Source organism: Elaeis guineensis, chromosome 10 (genome assembly GCF_000442705.2).
Source record: "Elaeis guineensis isolate ETL-2024a chromosome 10, EG11, whole genome shotgun sequence".
In the NCBI taxonomy this organism is placed as follows: Eukaryota; Viridiplantae; Streptophyta; class Magnoliopsida; order Arecales; family Arecaceae; genus Elaeis; species Elaeis guineensis.
The window spans coordinates 80,776,995-80,798,280 of NC_026002.2; the positions used below are offsets into that span (position 1 = coordinate 80,776,995).

Consider the following 21,286-nt stretch of genomic DNA (forward strand, 5'->3'; position numbering starts at 1 on the left):
TGAAACGATGTCTTTTATTTTAGTTAAAATTAAAATTTTAATTTTTTTAAATTTAAAATTATAATTTTTATTTTTTTTTCTATTTTTTTAAATTTTTTACTTCTTTATGGTACTTTTATTTTTTTAATTTTTTACTTTTTTAAAAATTTTTTTTAAAAATTAATTTGAAATGGAGAAACTTATTTAAAATGATGGTTTTTATTTGAATTAAAATTAAAATTTTAATTTTTTAAAATTTAAAATTTTTATTTTTATTTTTTTCTCATTTCTTTCTCATTTTTTCTTTTTTTATGGTATTGTTTATTTTTTAAATTTTTTAAGTTTTTTTAGATATTTTTTTAAAAATTAATTTTAAATGGATAAAATAATTTAAAGTTATCTTTTTTATTTGAATTAGAATTAAAATTTTTTATTTTTTAAAATTCATTCAAAATTATCTTTTCAATTTTTTTAATGGTATTTTTAATTTTTTTTACATTAATTTTTTTCAGATATTTTTTTAAAAACATAATTTGAAGTGGAGATACTAATTTTAAATGATAATTTTTATTTTTATCAAAATTAAAATTTTTATTTTTTTATAAATTTAAATTTTTTTATTTTTTTTATTTTTTTATTTTTTTTATAGAAAAAAAAATAAAAAATAAGGAGTGATGTGGTCATGAAAAAATACTATTCAAAACAACGTTTTATCGGTTTTGCATCGTTCTGATAAATAAATTTTAAAATAAAATTATTTAGATAAATAATTATTTTTTATATTAATTTAAAAAAAACTCTCCACCTGACAGCGTAAACGTAAGCGTAGCTTGCCGATTCCCGGAAAGAAAATTATCAATGGTATGATAAAAGCGTCGTTATCACGCTGTCCGCACCGTCGTGGCTGGAATTTATCGGAGGAGCGGTGACCACTAGCAGAACGGGATCAGCTCGTCAACTGTGATATATACGCTCTGTGACGTGGCAACAAGGGGGTGTGTATGATACCATAAAAATCCCATACGTCTCGACGATGGAGCCGTGTCGAACGAACCGGAGCGGCGGGGGGAGGGCCAGATTCCTCCATTCTCTTCCCCTGGAATCTCTCCGTAGAATATAGCATGAGGATGAATGTAAGCTATCCTTCTGTTTTTGTTCGCACAAGTGTATTAAGATTCTTATTCTTCCAATCATTTCTTCTGATGCCACTGTTTTGGAAGCCGTGTCGCTTTTCATTTATAGATATTGAGGGTTGGAGAGGGATCGCTGATACGGGCGTTGAGGCCAGAGGACCGCGCCGTCGCCTCCTTGTTCCCGATATACAGCATCGACGGAGAGACGGCTGGTTTGTTGCCGGAGCGCGACTGCGGAGAGGAGGATTCGATGGCGACGGGTACAGAGGTTGGGGAGGAGAAGGTCCGGTTCCAGGAGGGAGCAGAGCTCGAAGCGTCGGATGACACCGCTCACAAGATTAGTCACGGTATTTTAATTTTAATTAATTAACTAATTAATTGATTGATTTTCTATCTCTCCCATCCCTGATCAGTCGAAATTATGGTCTGATATTAGAAATTGTAAGGATTAAAGGAACAAAAGGGGATATGGGAATGAATGATAGGTACTGAAAATTGGATTCCACTTTTTTCCAGTATTTGGGGAAATATTTCTTGGATTAGTATTTTTTTATTATTAATTTAAGAATTGATTAATACGAGAAACTACCGGTCGGAAATTGTTAATTGGTTCGTAATTTGGTGGTATGCTGTTCGATTGTGAATTCTAGTTGGGGTGAGTTTCATGCATTTTAGTTCTTTGCCTCTGATTTCTTGGTTCCGTCAGATATGTTTCGGATTCTTCAAATTTTGCTGTTTAGAAAATTTACTTGCCCAACATGTCCATTTCAAATTGCTATGATACTTTAAAGGTTTAAATCTTTATATCGACAGTCATCAATTTATGCAGATCACAGAGGGACAGTTGGTAATGGCTGTTCCAGCCGAAACTTTTGGAGAGGCACGACATTTTTTTCCCCCTATTATACACAGTGATATTGTGGAAAAGCTTAAATAGACAAGTATAACAATCGTTTTGTTCAAGGTTTTCAAATCCTGGTCCTTCACGTGGTATCAAGCAGGGATCAGGTCAGAGTGGGAAAGCCATATGTTATTATTAATCCTTTCATCTTTTACTGCTTACTGAATTTTCTTTTGTCGCATCAATTAAAAGTATTCAAACTCTCTCTAAATTAAGGATCACTGCTCTGATTTCTTATGCTATTGAACTTGTTAAAAGTTCCATATTGCCTATATATATGGAAACCATGATATCTATCAAAGCACGCACATTTTCTTACTAGAATTTTGTTCATAGTGATCATGGTGGTATCTCATGATCGTTTGAAGAGTTATGCTTTCATGTTTCCAATACAAGTTTTACATTGGATATATATTTACAGCATGCACTGAAGCATCTTTCATTTTCCCTGTGCAATGATTGTTCAGATCCTTGGTATCAAGTTGCCTTCGTTCTCACGACAGGAGTGAACAGTGCATATGTCTTGGGATATTCTGGATCAATTATGGTTTATTTGGGTTGGATAGCTGGTACAACTGGTTTGATTTTGGCAGCTGCCATATCCTTGCATGCTAATATTCTTCTTGCTCATATTCATGAAGTTGGCGGCAAACGCCGGATTAGATACAGAGATCTTGCTGGTTATATCTATGGTATTTTGTCTCTTCAATTCTCTGCTTGATATCCAAAATTTTCTCATGCAAGACGTTGAGTTGATGATCGAGCAGTCTTAAAGCAACATAATATTCTCTTTTTCCATGCATTCTTTCTAGATGATCTCACATCTTCGTGTAACTTAAATTTTTTAGAATTATTCTATTCCTTCCCTACAAAATTGGTCTTAGTTTCTACATCCTAAATGATTTCTTCTATTTCAATTATTGCAGGTAGAAAAATGTACTCACTTACATGGGGACTACAGTATGTTAATTTGTTCATGATCAACACTGGATTCATCATTTTAGCTGGTCAGGCATTGAAGGTAGGATAAATCCTGCCCATTTTCATCTTAAACCCGTTAGAAAATTGTTAAGGTTATTTTCCAAAGAATGTTTCTTATTTATTTATTTAGGGTGTGTTTGGTTACATTTTTTGATTTTTGATTTTTGATTAGTATTTTTTATTTTTTATTTTATTTTTGCTATTGAGTAAAAGCAAAAAAGCAAAAAGTATGTTTGGTAACTACATTGCTATAAAGCAAAAAGTAACGTTTGAGGACGGTAGGTGAAGAGCTCGATGAAGGAGAAAGGTTCGGGAAGGGAGAGAGAAGGGAGTGGAGAGGTGAAGAGCTCAATGAGGAAGAAGGATTCGGGTTCTTTACTTTTTGTTTTGGCGTTTTAGATGTGGGAAAGCAAAAAAAGCAGAAAAGTAAGTTTTGGAAAGCAAAAAATTTTTGCTTTGCATATAAAGCAATTATTTTGATTATTTTGATTTTTGCTTTTTGCTTTTTATGGTGTTACCAAACACTGCTTTTTGATTTTTGCTTTTTAAAAATCAAAAAGCAAAAAAAGTACTTTTTTAATGGCTAACCAAATGCACCCTTATTTTTTCAATCTTGTTAATACATTAAGATCCTAATTGAGGAAACTAGATGCTTAAAAATCTGTGCTGCTTTTTTGCTTTGTTTATTCTCATTTTTTCACAAATTTGCTTGGTTAGATGTGAGGATTCAACCCCATCAGATGCAACTTATTTCTTTACAATGCTGCCATTTGGATATGCAAGTAGACATGGGCAACAGGCCGAGCCGCCTATTATACGGCCCGACCCGGCACGAATTGGGTCGTGCCTAGCATAGCCCGACTGCTACATCAAGATTTATCTATTTGATTTTCATCATATGCAGATTGAAGATCATAAATAAAATTCAAGTTCATTATTTAAAGATGAAGATGCAGATGAACTTGAAAAAGCATGTATATATCTCCTATGTGCAATAAATGAGAAAACAGATGATGAATGAGAAGTACTAGAAGAAGATGCGGAAGTTTATGAACGAGAAGCACTAGATCCACGAACATATAAAGCATAAATATCATGAAGAAGTTGGTTTACCTTAGCCTTAGTGGGTTCGGGATCTTGATTCATATTTTCACAATATGCATCAAGTAAAATTAACACACCATTTAATTTAACACGAGGATCAAATACAGCAGTTAAGTTATGCATAGGATATATTCTGTCCCAATACTTATTTCATTTAAATTTTATTTGATAAATAATATGCTCTAAAATATCATCATATCTATGTTGTGAAAATTTTTGGTTAATAAGATATGCTTGTTATAAAAATAAATAAGAGATTGGATAATACATATCAGAAAGAATATTGTGGCATTATAAAAACTAACAAAAAATTTTTTTAAAATTTTTTTTGTTCCAATCATTTTCAATCAATGTAAAACTTAATCTACGATCATTAATATATACACTTAATAAATTTTTATATGGATATGCATCATGTATCATAGCATATGTTGAGTTCTAATGAGTAACTACATTAAGTTTAAATTTTTAAAAACTACCATGATCTATACATATTTGCTTAAATTTTTGAAGTCTTGCTCTTGAAGCATGAATAAAAGAAACTATATTTCTAATTTTTATAATAATATCTTGAATCATATCCATATCAGATTGAACAAAGAGATTTAAAATATGACATGCATATCTAATATGTAATAAATTTTTATTTAAAATAAGATGTAATGAGTTCTTCAATAATCTAACAGCAGAATTATTATTAGATACATTATCAAAAGTAATAGACATAATTTTATCATGCAGTCTAGTAAATAGCTTTAGAAATTTATTGCCTAGAATGTGAAAAATCAAAAGCACGAAAAAAAAGAATACGTTTATTTAATAGCCAATCATTATTAATATAATGAGTAGTAATAGCAATAAAATAATAACTACCAACAGATATTGTCCAAATATCAGAAGTTAATGATATTTTTGAATTTAGAGCAGAGAGATTTTCAATTAAATTTTGTTTCATTGTTAAAAAATTAATCATAGCTATTCTTCTAAATGTGCGCCTACTAGTTCTTTTGTGAGGTAAGACTAATTGAACATACTCTTCAAAATTAAAAGATTCACGTAAGCTAAAAGATAATTTATCCTTAACTATCCATTTTATCGGTACTTTTTTTTGATCTTCATGATTATATGCAAAATTATCTACAAGAGTATCATCTTGTATATTAAGGGTTCTTTGAAGACGAGCGTCACTCATCATATGGCTTTTTTTTATGTCTTTTCAAATGGCTAGTTCCCCCACTACTAGCACAACTATATAATTTGGTATATTTTTTACATTTTGCTTTTAAAACTTCATCTATCATGACTCTTTCAAAATTATTTCATACAGCACTAGTCCTCTTATGGAAAAAAGAGGCAGAGCCTTGACCTTCGATATTTGTTTCAGAGGGAGCAGGAACAGTAGTTTCTTCTTCCTCAGAAACTAGGAGAATGCTAAAACAACTCATCAAAAGATGCCATATCTAAATATGAATTATGCAAATAATAAAAATTAACCAAAATGCCAAATGGAGAAATTGAGTAGAGGTAGGCAGAGCCGGAGATTGGTGAGCTTTCTCTTGTGCTCCTCAGGATCTCAACAAGGACCTCCAAGCTCCAAAGCTCCAATAGATGGACTAATCCTTCTCTTGTATAGCACTTGAATACTTGCTAATTGTTAATTGCTAAATATTGAACAGTTGCTAAATATTGTTAGAAGAGAAATCAATAGTAGAGAAGGAGAGGAGAATTAATTTGGTGTGGTGAAAATGGAAGAAGAGGGGGTATTCATGGGAATCATAATATTTTTATTTTTTCAAATTATCACTAAAATTAACCGTTTTATGGCTGTTAGGAGGGTTAAAACAGTAAAAATCCAAAAATTAGCCGTTACTCAACCCAAAAAATCAAAAAAAAAAAGAATTAGCTATTACGGGCCATGCCTAGCCCATAACGGCACTAAATGGGCCGTGCCTGGCGCGGCCCGTAATGGACCTAAACGGGCCGTGCCTTTGGACTATTTTTTTTTTTAAAATAAAAAAAAAGGATCATCTATCAGGCCTGCGTGCCGCCCATTAGGCCTGCAGGCTTGACAGGCCATGGACTGTGCCTGGCACGGCCCGCCAGGCCAGGATTCGGGATTAACGGGCCAGGCACGGTCCGTTTACACTATACTAGCAATCATTACACTAATTGCACGAACACGGGCTCCAACAATATATTAGTCTTTGAGAGTCTTTGTCATTCCCATGATGCCATCCCTCATGGAAATCCTCTTCTTTTATGCTCATGTTTCCCCCAGCATGGCAAACCGAGATTCCATTCAGCACATTTTGACAAATGACTCCTTAATGATAGGGGCATGGACTTGCACATTCATTTATTTATTTTGAATTATGAAGTGGACACCCAATTACCCACATTTATGAAAAGAATATCAAATAAAATTAAATATTTTCCACCAAGAACCTCGTGAAAAATGACTGGATAAATTACTTTAGTTGCTCATTATATGACTATTGACTGCTTGTTTCCTGTACAATGAACTCCTAACATGCTTGTGTTCGGTCATCTTAAACTATTTGTAACTCACAGAAGATTACTTTATAAAATACATCCATCTGCAAAAATTGTGCTAAACAGGCTTGAATCAAATGCGTATATAGTTTATGATCACGGCTGCAAGGTATCAGGAAAGCTGACCTCTTCTGTTACTTAAAATGCAAGTTTTGTTGCTTACTGATCTTATTCTTGATCTCCATATTCTTTTTGTGCAGGCCATGTATGTCCTTTATGGGGGTGATAATGCATTGAAGCTTCCCTACTGTATAGCAATTGCTGGGTTTGTCTGTGCTCTGTTTGCCTTTGGGATACCCCATTTATCGGCGCTGAGGATTTGGCTGGGCATTTCAACATTTCTTAGTCTCATATATATCGTTGTAGCATTTGTTTTATCTCTTAGGGATGGTACTGAAGCATTCTTGCGAGTTTAGAATTCCAAATGCAAGATTGTGGAGTAGATGCTTTTTAGTTTGTTAAGTTATGGAGGCTTCATTGTTTTCGATATGTCTCTTCCTTCTAATACTATGAAAACGTGGAGGGCCTTTATAACTGTATGAAATAGACCATAAGGAGAATTAAAACGTGGAGGGCCTTTATAACTGTATGAAATAGACCATAAGAAGAATTCTCTTCCCAATGCTTGATATTCTAGGATTTGTGATGACCGCCTTACTGCCAAACGTTGCCTTGTTTCAGAATTTGGGAAAAAAATTATTAGAGGCTTGGAAGGTGGGTAGACATATCCTCAAATTTTGATGGATCAACTTTGATTCATCAATCTGAACCTTGACAAGGCTTACAAGTCAGTTAACATGTAAACTAGAACAAGACACAAATTTGGGGAAATTTCTAATTTATACTGCATGTCTTACTGTATTCACTAAGGAAGTGACGTGGTTTATAGATGATTTTCATGCAATTTTGAAATGTGTATGAGAATGTGTGCTAAATTTTCTCACGTTGAAGCAGTGATGCAATATTTATGTTCTTGTTTTGATCATTATCTTCAAGAAGTAGGAATCATTTTATTCTTTCTATAGATAATAAATTCATGACATTAAGCTTGAAACTAGCACGTAAGTTTGCCTATTCATTGGGAATGCACATGCTAAATCTATTGAATCTATTCACCCTTTTTTCCCATCCCGAGCTTTTTGTGCTTAATCTTCTACCTTGAAATATCTCCATTATAGTAGATATCAACATGTCAAATTAATCTACATAGTTAATGATTAAACATTCTTTCAAGCATCTTTTGGCAATTTTTCATCCTAGAACATTTTTCTTAATATTAATAAGTTCTTGCAAGTAACTACTTGTAAGGTTACTCGATTGTTGACTTGGTCGTCATGCGTTCGAAGTAGGGAAATAGCCTCCTTGCACACAGGAATAAGGCTGCATACTTTTGACTCCCCTTAGATCTTGGAATGGCAGGAGCCTTGTGTGCTAAGCCACGCTTTTAAATGATGTTTCTGATTATTCATTGATCTATTATTACAAGAATTATTATATATTTTTTCAAGCATTTTTAGCAACTTGATAAATTCTCTTTATTCTGTAATTATTCCTGTTCATTGAAATGACTATAAATAAAAACAGTGCTCTGTAATTTACAAGATCAATCTTTTCATACAGGAATAAGTACTCCACCCCGAGATTACAACATTCCAGGGTCTCATGTGAATAAGATTTTCACTACCATTGGTTCTGTTGCAAGCCTCGTTTTTGCTTACAATACAGGAATGCTGCCAGAGATTCAGGTACGTATAACAAATTCAATGTTAAGCCCATAAAAAGGCACGATATATTTCAGTCTTGAAATTCAATGAAATATATAATCTTTCCTTTTCTAGGCTGGGTTTTACAGACTCAAAATTGCAAATTGCCAGGACCCTTATCTATGATAATCTCCATTTTCAGCAGGCTAATGGGCATATGGTTTTTATATATCATAGAAGTTCAATGAGGTGAGAGTGGATTCTGCAGTATCATGATGAAGTGAATAGAATGGAGATTATGAAAATATATAGCAAGTAGGCAGAGAAAAGTTTGAAGATGGGATATCAATCAGACTCACCGTAGGGTTTCTTTTACCTAATGGCAAGTCATATGAATCATACTTGGGAAAAGAGGTTTGAAACTTCATTGTGCAGTTTGTGGTCTAATTTCAGGAGAAGAGTTATTGGGGACTGCAAACTTAATATCTATAAACATAAAGGACAAGAATGTTTTCTAGCATTTGCTCAGAGGAATGACTGATGGAAAGAGATTTTTCTAAGATTAAAATCATCTGTATCCTACCCAACATTCTATACATTAACAGGTTTGGAATAAATGGGAAAAAAAGATAGGACTTTTGAAGTCTCTATGCCTGAGGAGGCAAGAATTTTGAGTGTTGTTGCTTTTGATAATTTTATTAGGGTGATTGACAAAGCCTTTATGTTGTACAAGTCTGTGGATGGTCTAGTGTGTATCCTTCCTTCATAAACTTTCGATATTTTGCTCTTTTGTGAGCAAAACATTGCTGAAGCATAACTCATCTCATTGAAGCAATGTCATCACAGATGTAATTTTTCCTGTCTTTTAATTTGATTGGTTCTTCTAATGCTACATTGTTAGAATTCCTGGTTAGCTTTGGTGCACTAGGATTCCTCTTCTCTGACAATGCAGACTGACATAAATATTCTCAACAAGGACAAAGAAACCACTTAATGCTTACTTTTGGTCCTGATCCACCTATCTAGGTATTGTCAAAAAATGAAGCTGAAGAATGTTGCTCTTGTCTTCAGCCACTGAATATTTGTTAAGTTTCTAATTCATGCAAGCAGTTGTAATGAGGTTAAAAAGTGTCATCTTCTTTTTAAGTGTCCAATCTATTTCGCATGCTGCAATTGATTAGTTATTGTCCTGATTCATGGCTATTGAGGTTTAAAAATGTAGTTCGATGTCCCTTGAGTCTAAGCAAAGTGTACAATGAAGCATTTATCTGCCTAAATTTTTAAATTGATATTGAACTCTTTTATGGTAGGCACAACATGTCAATGTAGAAGTGAACTTCAGAGTTGTTTTGGTTATGTTGCTTGAATGATATAATAATCTGTAATACTGAGTTGTGCTCTAGTTATTCATCCTATGACTTTTGTGCACAGGATATTCCAGATTATGCTTCACAAAAATTTTGCTTTCCATAATGTACCATATCTTTGTTACTTTAATATTCTCACCAGTATTTCTGCTAGAAAGAAAAGAAGGAAATTTGTTTTTCTGAATCTCCATTGTCTTGTTTTTGTCACAAAATTATGATCTAGGTTTTGAAATTTCATATCAGGTATGTTTGTACCCGTCCAATTCTGACACTCTTTGCTCTTCTTATTACAGGCAACGATAAAACCACCTGTCATCAAGAACATGGAAAAAGCGCTTTGGTTTCAGTTCACTGTTGGCGTCTTGCCATTATTTGCTGTTACTTTTATGGGATATTGGGCTTATGGTTCTTCAACATCAACGTATCTTCTCAATAGCGTCGGTGGTCCAGCTTGGGTCAAGGCAATGGCCAACGTTGCAGCCTTTCTCCAGACGGTCATTGCTTTGCATGTGCTTCCCCACACACTTGTCATCATTTTTCTGCTTTTATTTTGTCGTAATTGAGAACAACTATCCACTAGGCTGTTAGAGAAGATATTGAAAACTGTTAACTGCAGTTAATTAGTTTATTGTTGTTGTCATCATGATTTCGTGAACAGAGAGCAAAAAGATCAGTGATATATTGTATGTTGCTTATACAAACTTTGGCATTATTATGAATGTTTTCTAATATAATTTTATTGTTTTTGTTCATGCAGCTTAGCTCTTGAATAGCTATTAGCGTATTAACACCGCGCTTTCTTTTGTTTCAGATATTTGCTAGTCCAATGTACGAGTACTTGGATACAAAGTATGGAAGAGGAAAAGGGAGTGCTTTCTCCTTCCATAATATTTCATTTAGAGTCCTTGTAAGAGGAGGCTACCTTACCATAAACACATTTGTGGCAGCATTGCTGCCATTCCTTGGGGACTTTATGAGCCTGACAGGGGCCTTGAGCGTTTTCCCACTTACATTCGTTCTGGCAAATCACATGTACTTGACTGTGAAGAAGAACAAGTTGTCAGCATTCCGTAAGGTTTGGCATTGGCTGAACGTTGTAGGATTCAGCTGCTTAGCTGTGGCTGCTGCAGTTGCAGCCATAAGGCTTATCATTGTTGATTCCAAAGCATATCATCTCTTTGCTGATTTGTGAAGGCTTCTTGGTGCATTTTCCCTTATAGCCTTAATTAAAGGTAAATTTAGTATGCTCGCTGTAAGTTGGTTCGATTATCAAAGCTTTTAGATTTTGAGAGTAATGCTGTTCTCTGTACACGAGAAACACAATTGGATATGGAATGATATGCAAGCCAATTGGTTATGGACGTTGGTTATCAATAAGCAATTATGTGTTTTTTTTATTTTTGGTGTACATATTTATCTGGGTTGCTTAGCGCGGCATTGTTCTTATTTTTTATTTTTTATTTTTTAAAAATAAAATTATAAATACTAAGACGAAAGACATGTTTGGTGTTATTGTTTTTATGTTCTATTTTAAAAAAATATTTTAATTATTTAAAAAAAAGTAAAAAGTTTTTACTTTAAATATTTTCTGACAAATAAAAAACTCATATTTACCATCATCTCCATTCCTGTAGCTATGATCTTTAAGTTATAGTTAAACCCAAGGAAAAGTACTCATAAAATGATTTTATCAAATAATGGGGACATTCTAAAAATTCCATTAGTTATGTATGAAAAGTTCCAACTACCATCTCCATTGCATTTCTAAGTATGCTAAAAATGCATCTACTCTAAGCTCCATAGGTTCTCAGAACATGAATGGGAACTGTGGTACATAATAGTGTCAATTCCGTCTCCTCTGTCTCGAGTGCTACAATTAAGTGGCGTGGGGGAACGTCCATCAAACATCAATCGGATGATAAAAGTGTATGCTTTAACTTGGAAAGCAAATGGTTAGACGATGACTTTCTGAGTGGTAAGTTACTTGTCCTGTTGCTTTGGTGTGGTCTATCGACTAGATGGAGGCTATCGGATAATTCTAAATAAAGCGTAGGAATAGTTGTCATAGTTAATTTGCCGGCATTCTGATTAGTGCTGATGATTTTTCTCCTCTACGTTGTTTCTTACAGCTGTTTTGTTTGTCTTTATGCCGATTCTTGTCTTGTGGCAATGATTGATGGAAGGATAGTGTGACAAGGTGCAACGTATTCAAACTACAATATTAGCAAGCGATCAAATCGATTCGTTCCTGTTCGAGATCTACTGTCCAGTCGTACCAACCCATCACCTCCACCCAATCGTGAGGTATTGTCCGCTTTGGAACGGAGTCCAGGTCTTTGACCCAGTCAGCACCCCGTCCCTCACGGTTTTGCCCTGCAAAAGGCGCCTCACGTGGGAGAGGGAGGCTGGTAGTACTTAAGCAGTAGAGTCTCTTACAATTTTTCGGTATGAGACTTTCGGGCTCGATGCCCCCGATGCCCATCCCACAACAGAGCCCCCCTGCAAGAGAGGCTACTGCGCAGGTAGGGGACGGGTTCCCACAGACGGTGCCACTGTTCGAGATCTACTGCCCAGTCGTACCAACCCATCACCTCCACCCAATCGTGAGGTATTGTCCGCTTTGGAACGGGGCCCAGGCCTTTGACCCAGTCAGCACTCCGCCCCTCACGGTTTTGCCCTGCAAAAGGCGCCTCACGTGGGAGAGGGAGGCTGGTAGTACTTAAGCAGTAGAGTCTCTTGCAATTTTCCGGTATGGGACTTTCGGGCTCGATGCCCCCGATGCCCATCCCACAACAGAGCCCCCCTACCTGGCGCGCCAATCTGTTGGCGCCAATCGCCTCGTCGCCTGATCGCCGGGGAACGAGCGCTTGCAAAAAGGGAAGTCCACACTGACCGGAGGCGGCTCCGGCGGGGACCCTCCGACGGTCAAGTCAGAGAGGTGACTGGGCAACAGTGAAATGAAGACAGAGAGCTCAATCGAGAGAGAGAGAGGAGCAAGCCTGTGGTTTCGAAGTCGAAAAATGGAGGTCCCCTGCACTGTTGCCTTTCCCGATTTATATAGTGGAGCATGGTATGGCGCCGCCATTAATGGCGCGGACAATTGAGGAATTGTCAACTCACTGTAGACTGTCAGAGTCACCGTAAAAGTGTCATATCACCGTGGGGTTGTCAAATCACTAGGGTTGACAATGCCCTAGGCGGGATAATGCCCCTAGGTGGCAGTGCCGCATGCTGCTGTCAGGACTGACAAGCTCTGGCAGCTGTACGGCGATCGGAGGAGTCGACCGACCCTAGGTCGGTGGCCAGCTGTGTGGCGTCGGGTGGAGATTCGGGCCCCTTTGTTGGTCAGCGAGTCTTACGTGAGTCGGCCATCAGACTCCCCGGTTCAGTCGGTCGGGAAAACAGGAAAAGTATGCCCGACCGACACATCCTCCGTCGGTTATGGGCCGTTAATTGGCTGGTGATGGCGCCCGTCGGTCAGTCGCTCCGGCTGTCGGTCGGTCGGTCGGTCGGTCCCTCCGGCCGTCGGTCGGTCGGTCAGTCGGCAGGTATTCCCCAACATGTTAACCCTCCGCCGGGCCAACTGGCGCGGAGAGTTGAAACTGCTCCGGGATGCGATACTGCTTCCGAAGCCGATCAACGTTTGGCCCCGAAAGCGAGGAAACCTCAACTTCCGGAGTTGACCGGGAGTCATCGGTCGGATTTCCCGATCGAGCTCCCCGAGACGGATTTCTGGCCATTGCACCAGAACCACAGAAGAAGTAAAGAAGGAGAGGAAGCAAAGAAGAAGAGGAAGGAAGAAGAGAGGATCACCAACCGAAAGTGGGGCCTTTTGGAAGTAGGAGGAGAGACGACTGCCGGCGACGACGGAGAAATCACCCGGACAGAGTCTCTGCAGCAAAAACGTCAACAATGAGATCTTGGGTGCGGATGGTCCTATATATATAGGGCCGTCCGACGACCGAGATGCCCCCGCGCCGACCGAGGTCTCACGGATGTGCGACACGTGGCGGCCTCTGGGCCCTCCCTTCGGCCCGATGATTCGGCGCGCCCATCCCGGGACGGCCGCACTGCCCTCATTTAATGCGGGGGGCGCCGGCCCAACCACCTCCGACACGTGGCGAAAGAGGCCACGGTTCCGAATTAAAGCGCCCGCGGTGATTCGCATTTCCGATGGGACGCCTGACAGCGCCCCGCGCTCCCAGAATCGGCGCTGGGTGACGATTTGCGTTCCCCAGAAGGCGCCGGACATCCGATCGTCTGACACCTGACGCCGACGTGACACCTGATGCCGACGTGACATCTGACGCCGACGTGACATCTGACACCGACTAGACGTCTGACGCCAGTGAATCCCTCGGCATTTATGAGACGCCTGACATCGTGTCAACCCGTGGTACGGTCAGAATTTGGCATACGACGAATCCACTCCTTTTCGCCCGGCGTCGCTGTCCGAGCATTGGCATCGGCCAGCTCACCGTCCGACTCAGGAGTGGAGGGGGGCAACTGTTGGGGAATACCCGCCGACCGACCGACCGACGGCCGGAGGGACCGACCGACGGTCGGAGGAACCGACCGACCGACGGACACCATCACCGGCCAATTAACGGCCCATAACCAACTGAGGATGTGTCGGTCGGACATACTTTTCCTGTTTTCCCGACCGACTGAACCGGAGAGTCTGATGGCCGACTCACGTAAGACTCGCTAACCAACAAAGGGGCCCGAATCTCCACCCGACGCCACACAGCTGGCCACCGACCTAGGGTCGGTCGACTCCTCCGATCGCCGTACAGCCGCCAGAGCTTGTCAGTCCTGACAGCAGCATGCGGCACTACCACCTAGGGGCATTATCCCGCCTAGGGCATTGTCAACCCTAGTGATTTGACAGCCCCACGGCGATATGATACTTTTACGGCGACTCTAACAGTCTACAGTGAGTTGACAATTCCTCAATTATCCGCGCCATTAATGGCGGCGCCATTCCATGCTCCACTATATAAATCGGGAAAGGCAACAGTGCAGGGGACCTCCATTTTTTGACTTCGAAACCACATGCTTGCTCCTCTCTCTCTCTCCCTCTCGATTGAGCTCTCTGTCTTCATTTCACTGTTGCCCAATCACCTCTCTGACTTGACCGTCGGAGGGTCCCCGCCGGAGCCGCCTCCGGTCAGTGTGGACTTTCCTTTTTGCAGGCGCTCGTTCTCCGGCGATCAGGCGACGAGGCGATTGGCGCCAACAGATTTTTTTTTTTTTTTTTTCCTGAAAACATATTATGGGTTCCATGTCATAGACCCAAATGGCATGGTGTTGAGGATATGCATCCAGGCCCGCCCGGTGATTTCTTCGCTGAAAAGTAACGTGGTGAAGGGTCAGAACTCTCTTCGTGGAGCAACAGCCTCCACGATTCATTCTCAATTCCCCGCCACACGCGCAGAAGGACAACCGAAGCTCACCCACAGACAGATTAAGCAGCCGTGGTTTTCTCCCTGATATATCATCACCCACACCATCGTCCCTCTCCATCCCTAATCCAAGTCGAGATGGGCCTGGTGTTTGGAAAGATCACCGTGGAGACACCCAAGCACGAAGTCCTCCACTCCTGTCCTGACTATGAGATCAGGAAGTACTCCCCCTCCGTGGTCGCCGAGGTCACCTACGATCCTTCGCAGCTCCGCGGTGACCGCGACGGCGGCTTCATGATCCTCGCCAACTACATCGGCGCCCTCGGCCAGCCACAGAACGCCAAGCCCGAGAAGATCGCCATGACCGCTCCCGTCATCACCAAATCTTCCTCCCAGTCCGAGAAGATCGCCATGACCGCCCCCGTCATCACGAGCGGTGATAACAAAGCGACGACGATGCAGTTCGTGCTGCCGGCCAAGTACAAGTCAGTGGAAGAGGCACCGAAACCGTTGGATGAAAGGGTGGTCATAAAGGCGGAAGGGGAGAGGAAGTATGGGGTAGTGAGGTTTAGTGGGGTGGCGACGGATAAGGTGGTGCAGGAGAAGGTGGAGAAGCTCAGGAGGAGCCTGGAGAGAGATGGGCACAAGGTGGTGGGGGACTTTCTTCTGGCGAGGTATAACCCACCATGGACGTTGCCTCCTCTGAGGACCAACGAAGTAATGCTTCCTATTGAATGAATCGCTTCTCTGCCTCGTGGATGTTGGTCCACTCTAGCTGCATCCGTGCTCGTGATAACAGAAGCATAGTTTGGCGTTATAGTTTATATCGAGGACTTGGCCTTAGGTTTGTTTTGGGCTTGTAATTTATGTGCTACGATTACAAATGCAGAGGTTTTAGATTAAACATTTCAATGGAGTTTATTATGTTTATGTGGAAATTAATGCAGGAGTAAGAAGAGATGCTAATCAATTTTCTTGTAACGTACAAACGAAACCTGGCAATTGCACTAGGAATATGAGATACAGATGGAGCTCGAGGACCATAAATACTGCTGCGTTGAGCTAAAGGCCCGTTTGGAAGCCCTGCTAAACTATTCCAGGAACATAATCTCATCCATGTCAACTGAGAGAGAAGATAACGTTGTAAGAGAAAGAGGAGAAAGAATTTAGCTACTTAGGAAGACCTCTGAACATTCAACCGCCAACGAAAATCTCCGACAACCAAGAAGGAACATACTATCTCCAATTTCGAGGACTGTATGATCTGCGAGCATTCTTGATCTCGCCAAATTCTATTCCCCTATTTCCACCACCTGCTTGAGAAACTTATCCAGGGAGAATTTACCTCCACATCCAAACCGGCTCCCAAATTCAGTCACATGCGCGATCATTTTCCCACTATAATTAACTCGCTTTCCAGAAAGCATAACATCTTTTGAAAGAAGAAAATAAAAGACATTCAGCTAAATTTTTCCGTTACAAACTATTTCTGCAAGCACAGGCACAAGCATGATTTGATGAACTTATTAATTTTGGTTCGCGACACTGCGGAAACTAAACAAACACTGCAATAACTTAGAAAGATGAACCTAGCTTTCCTTCATCTGCTTGCAGTGGTTGATGACTTACAGGGCTCTGGAAGGAGATTAGATGCCAATCCACAACCTGTTTTTAACTGCTTCTCATATATTTCTCATCCCCAATCAACCAGAATTATCAAGATAAACATTGACAAAACATGGAGATAAGCGGCTCCCCTGCACTGTGCAGGAATGTTTAATTCAACTACAGTTAAAGCAAGTTTAAACAAACAAAATTTCAGAACAATTCATCAATTACATGCCAGACTCAGCCTGAAACCAACTTCACAAGAATTGTGATAACATTTAGAATTATAAGTGGAACTCTCAAGTACTGTGTTGCATAGATAAGCCCTATGAGCTGCCCCTTCAAAGATTTTGCTCGACCAGTTCCCGAAACTTCAGAGAAACTCCATCCTCTAGGACCAAGAAATCTGTCCTCGTTCAATATTGCCAATGCATTTGCAAGAAGCAAAAAACCCTCAAGCAATGTCCACAAGCCCATTTTTGCACAATGTGGTCCTGCTTTACAAAATATATCTCAACAACTCGTCAAATAACAACTTGATTCTCAGTTCAAGAAGGCAAAAAGATAAATTACAAAGGAAAGCATCAAGCATCAAAAAGAAAAAAAAAGGTGGGGGTGGGGGGGGGGTGTGGTGTGCGGCAAAGAGGAGGGGAGGGAAGCATTAAGCTAGCTCTCCTGAATAGAACTGCTACCATGTCACTACTGAAACAGACATATATTTTTTTTGGTAATAAAAAAACAAACCATATTGAAACCTGATGTAATAAAGGCATATTATTTTCAAGAAAATGAATGTTTCTACACTATCAGGATATGTTCTTTAAACTCTTCTTTCAACATTTAATACCACTTCAGTTTTGTTAAAGTTGAAGAACTGAAGACCATACAAGTATCTATCTTCAAGGGCTACTGGAGGATAAAACAAAGGTAGGGCGGGGCGGGGATTACAGGGATACTACCAGCCGTGCAGTATTTAATCTAAAGATAAATCTATGTGCCTCAAAATATTCCTCATGTATCTAATGGTTACTCATAATTGTTCAATTATTACAGAATAATCTAAGCAAACTACAAAAAGAAAAATTTTTTTCTTTGCAATCTAAGAATATTTCCAAAATTGTATTTAACCCATATTTAAAACTATATCATCTTAAATTAAGCAAAATTTGACAAAAAATTAATCCCTTAACATGCTCTTCTAAGTACAAATATCCCAAAGACTAGCACAGAATTGCGCCCCAAGGTAGGTCCCTGAACTGCTTATTATCAGACCAAGCTCATTTTTCATCTACAAAAGATTTGCCCTGCTAAGCTACAAACATAATTTATATTACTAATTTCCTCCAAGTAACAGAATCTTTATCCAATTAAATTGCATATGCTTTTGTTGGCATTAGCGCATTTCATGCATCCATACATAACATGCTTGATATTATTCATGATAAGGAAACTGATAATCCAGCACTCTGAAAATGAATTAAATCCTGCTTCTATACTCATACACTCACTGTGATGTATCATGCAGCTTATGCCTTTGTGACTTGAACAGAGGCAAGAACCCTTAAAACCCCTGTATAACGTTTCTTTTTTTTTTAAAAAAAAAAAGAAAATAAGTTTCATGGTATTTCTAAAAAGGACCGAATGTTCTCAGGTCATCAGTGTTCACTTTGATGTAAGATTGGTACAGTCTGCAAAAATCATATAACAATCTAACATCGTAAATTCCACTTCCTTATTCAAGGGAACAGAGGTAGATTATGGTTTGAAGGCAAGGCTACATGCAGCAGTCTAGAACTCAAATCTCCAATTCCTTTCATTATAATATGGACTTAAAAATGTAACTGTCCGCAACAAAGATCTTAAAGAATCAAGGCTCAACTAAAGTGCGAGATTAGTGCTATTTAAAAGAAGAAAAATTCTAACATATAAGATGCAAATACAAACTTGTTCGATCGCAGTTTTTAAGGCAAATTATTCCAGTTCATCACCAAGCAAGAGAAATCCCTCGTACAATCTAGTAGGAATATGAGTTAGGGTTTGACAGGTAACAAATTTATGCTATTTGTCTGGTAAAAACGACATAATTAAATCAAATCTTCCAGCAGATCCGGCGCAACTACAACCCCGGCAGACTCTGCAAAAATTTTGAAGTAGATTTGCCAGACTAATTGAAATCTTCAAAGGAATGAGAGAAAATGGAAAACAGCATCAAACAAATAGTAGCACGACAAAGGGATCCAAAACCCTCATGTTACTACGGTAGAATTAACCAAGACAGTTAATTTAGAAAATCCTATCATATCAATCAAACAGTCGTTCTTGAAACAAAAGAAAAATAAATCGACCTGCAAATCCCTTCGATCTTGTCCCCGCTTGGATCTTGCTCGATTTATACGAGCGGCAAAGAATCACAGATAAACAAAAATAACGTGATAATTTTAAAATGAATACAACTTCCCATTGAACGAACGAAGAAAGCAAGTAGCAGACCTGGATCTCTCTTTAGGGAATCGTGTTGCGAAGCTTTTCTTCTAGTCGCGGTGTTATCTTGGATGTAGAGGAAAGGCGAAAGACGAATTTCTCCGATTTTTGGGCTCGACCACGTTGACATAGACCGTTCGGTCTGCAGAAAGTGGACCCGGTTCGAAATGCTGCAGTCCGCGCCTACGCGGTCAGAGTAAGGTGCAGTTACCGGACGATTCTACATCTTTCCTACCGGCCCTTCTCGATCTCGCCGAAGAGACTAGAGTAGACTAGGAGGTGGTAGATACTTCAACGATAGGGAAACCATTAAGGCTAAGGATTTCTCCAGAAACGGATCGGTTGTCGACCCTTGGAAGGATCTCCGACCTCCTCACCTCTATAAATACGCTCTCCTCATCCCAGGCAGAGGCGACGATTTCAGCAGTTTGAAGCTTTCTTTCTGCACAATTCGATCGATCTCTTCTGTAGAGCTGACCTTCATTCTTCTGTAATCAAAGATGTCGCTCATCCCTCGTGGTTGGGGTTTTGGATCGAGCATCTTCGACCCCTTTTCCCTCGATCGCTGGGATCCTTTCGAGGGCTTCCCCTTCAACGCCTCCCTCTCATCCTTCCCTCGTCCTTCCTTCCCAGGTGAGACCTCCGCCTTCGCCAACGCCCGCATCGACTGGAAGGAGACCCCGGAGGCCCACGTCTTCAAGGCCGACCTCCCCGGCCTCAAGAAGGAGGAGGTGAAGGTTGAGGTGGAGGAGGGCAACGTCCTCCAGATCAGCGGCGAGCGGAGCCGGGAGCAGGAGGAGAAGACCGACACCTGGCACCACATGGAGAGGAGCAGCGGCAAGTTCTTGAGGCGGTTCCGGCTGCCGGAGAACGCGAAGGTGGACCAGGTGAAGGCAGCCATGGAGAACGGAGTGCTCACCGTGACCGTGCCCAAGGAGGAGGTCAAGAAGCCCGAGGTGAAATCGATTGAAATCTCTGGCTAAACTTTCGAGCTAGATGAGGTTTAGCGATGTTTAATAGCGAGAAGAGTCTGTATGCAGTAAACTCATCGTCTGTGAAACGTTTTGGGAGGGTGCGATGGCTAGTAGTGTTGTAGTAGTCATGTCTATGTTTCAATAAGGTGATATTGATATCTTGGTTGATTTCGTATTTTCTTGTATTAGAAATCGCTTCTGTTTAAAAAACCAGGAGCTTAGAGTACTCCATTAATGATAGTGGGGATAAGTGGGTTGTCTGTGTTGCTTTTCTGGATCTGGAGATGACCGCTGAGTTGTGATTTTCGAATCAATTTAGTAAGTGGGATGGTTTTTTCTTGATTGTTAGCTGAATCAAGAAAATCATGAAAGATAAGCTGCTTTTGTGTGATCTGCTGGATTAACCGCAATTTCTGTTGAAGAGTTCGGATATGGTTCATTATTACTTCCAATGACTGTGTAACGGGGCTTCATTATCTTCACCTACCGTCTTCAGTATCTCCAAAACAGAGAAAAGATCTCCATAGGAGCCGTCAGAAATGGCTGTGGAAGAAGGGAGAGGTACTTATGCAAAGAGGTTTCATGTTCTCGCTCCTTTGAGGGAATCTGGTTCGTGACTTTAGATTGACGCTTAAATAACAAAGATACAACTGCCATTTCTCGGAAAGAGCTTTTTGGAGGTAATGCAGGAGACCAGTGCTCAGGCACTATCGTGGAATGCTTGGTATATTTGAAGAAACAACAGATCAGAGATGTATGCTTTCTGTTACGTACACATTGGAATTATAACTGGATTTTTGATGGATGACGGTAGGCATGGCCTGGTGGACCTCTGAGTCTGCGTGTCTCATGAATTAACTGCATGCAGCTTAAATGGAAATTTCTGCACGCGGTGCTTGACCGGAGGATGCGGAGGTTTGAAATTGAAATGGTAATAGATGGCTCTCACTCCAACTGTTTAGTTAGAAAGAATTTCATTTCGATTTCGAGATGGAATGAAAATGGTTCAATCTATTTAGAACTTAATTCTCATTTTTTTTCTATGAATTTAAATTTTTATTCCGATTCCGATCACAAATCAAATGCTAGGGGGATTT

General features: G+C 39.8%; 4 protein-coding genes across 9 annotated transcripts; 3 read left to right on the forward strand and 1 right to left on the reverse strand.

Moving 5' to 3' along the window:
- Positions 1 to 952: 952 nt before the first annotated feature.
- Positions 953 to 11,118, forward strand: LOC105050572 (proline transporter 1). 3 transcript variants are annotated; one of them, XM_010930656.4, is made up of 8 exons: positions 953 to 1,112; positions 1,222 to 1,459; positions 2,481 to 2,705; positions 2,940 to 3,034; positions 6,852 to 7,041; positions 8,272 to 8,396; positions 10,015 to 10,230; positions 10,533 to 11,118. In XM_010930656.4, the coding sequence occupies exons 1-8, from the start codon at positions 1,101 to 1,103 to the stop codon at positions 10,911 to 10,913; spliced, it is 1,482 nt and encodes a 493-aa protein (XP_010928958.1). In that variant the 5' UTR covers positions 953 to 1,100; the 3' UTR covers positions 10,914 to 11,118. The 3 variants fall into 3 exon arrangements, with proteins under 3 accessions (XP_010928958.1, XP_073100163.1, XP_073100164.1); XM_073244062.1 differs by having other exon boundaries at positions 955 to 1,112; positions 1,200 to 1,459; XM_073244063.1 differs by lacking the exon at positions 953 to 1,112 and adding an exon at positions 1,942 to 2,120 and having other exon boundaries at positions 1,200 to 1,459.
- Positions 11,119 to 15,168: 4,050 nt separating this feature from the next.
- Positions 15,169 to 16,032, forward strand: LOC105050571 (heme-binding-like protein At3g10130, chloroplastic). The gene has a single exon (XM_010930654.4). It carries the CDS (start codon positions 15,265 to 15,267, stop codon positions 15,862 to 15,864), a length of 600 nt encoding a protein of 199 aa, XP_010928956.1. The 5' UTR covers positions 15,169 to 15,264; the 3' UTR covers positions 15,865 to 16,032.
- An 839-nt stretch (positions 16,033 to 16,871) lies between these two features.
- On the reverse strand, positions 16,872 to 19,496 carry LOC105050570 (uncharacterized). Of its 4 annotated transcripts, none has more exons than XM_019852504.3 (2): positions 19,225 to 19,496; positions 16,872 to 17,231 (listed from the first exon to the last, which is right to left on the reverse strand). In XM_019852504.3, the coding sequence occupies exons 1-2, from the start codon at positions 19,343 to 19,345 to the stop codon at positions 16,975 to 16,977; spliced, it is 378 nt and encodes a 125-aa protein (XP_019708063.1). In that variant the 5' UTR covers positions 19,346 to 19,496; the 3' UTR covers positions 16,872 to 16,974. The 4 variants fall into 4 exon arrangements, with proteins under 4 accessions (XP_019708063.1, XP_073100151.1, XP_019708064.1 ...); XM_073244050.1 differs by having other exon boundaries at positions 16,872 to 17,228; positions 19,225 to 19,382; XM_019852505.3 differs by having other exon boundaries at positions 16,872 to 17,228; positions 19,080 to 19,254.
- A 13-nt stretch (positions 19,497 to 19,509) lies between these two features.
- LOC105050569 (18.1 kDa class I heat shock protein) lies at positions 19,510 to 20,449 on the forward strand. The gene has a single exon (XM_010930652.4). The coding sequence runs from the start codon at positions 19,716 to 19,718 to the stop codon at positions 20,196 to 20,198; it is 483 nt and encodes a 160-aa protein (XP_010928954.1). The 5' UTR covers positions 19,510 to 19,715; the 3' UTR covers positions 20,199 to 20,449.
- Positions 20,450 to 21,286: the final 837 nt, after the last annotated feature.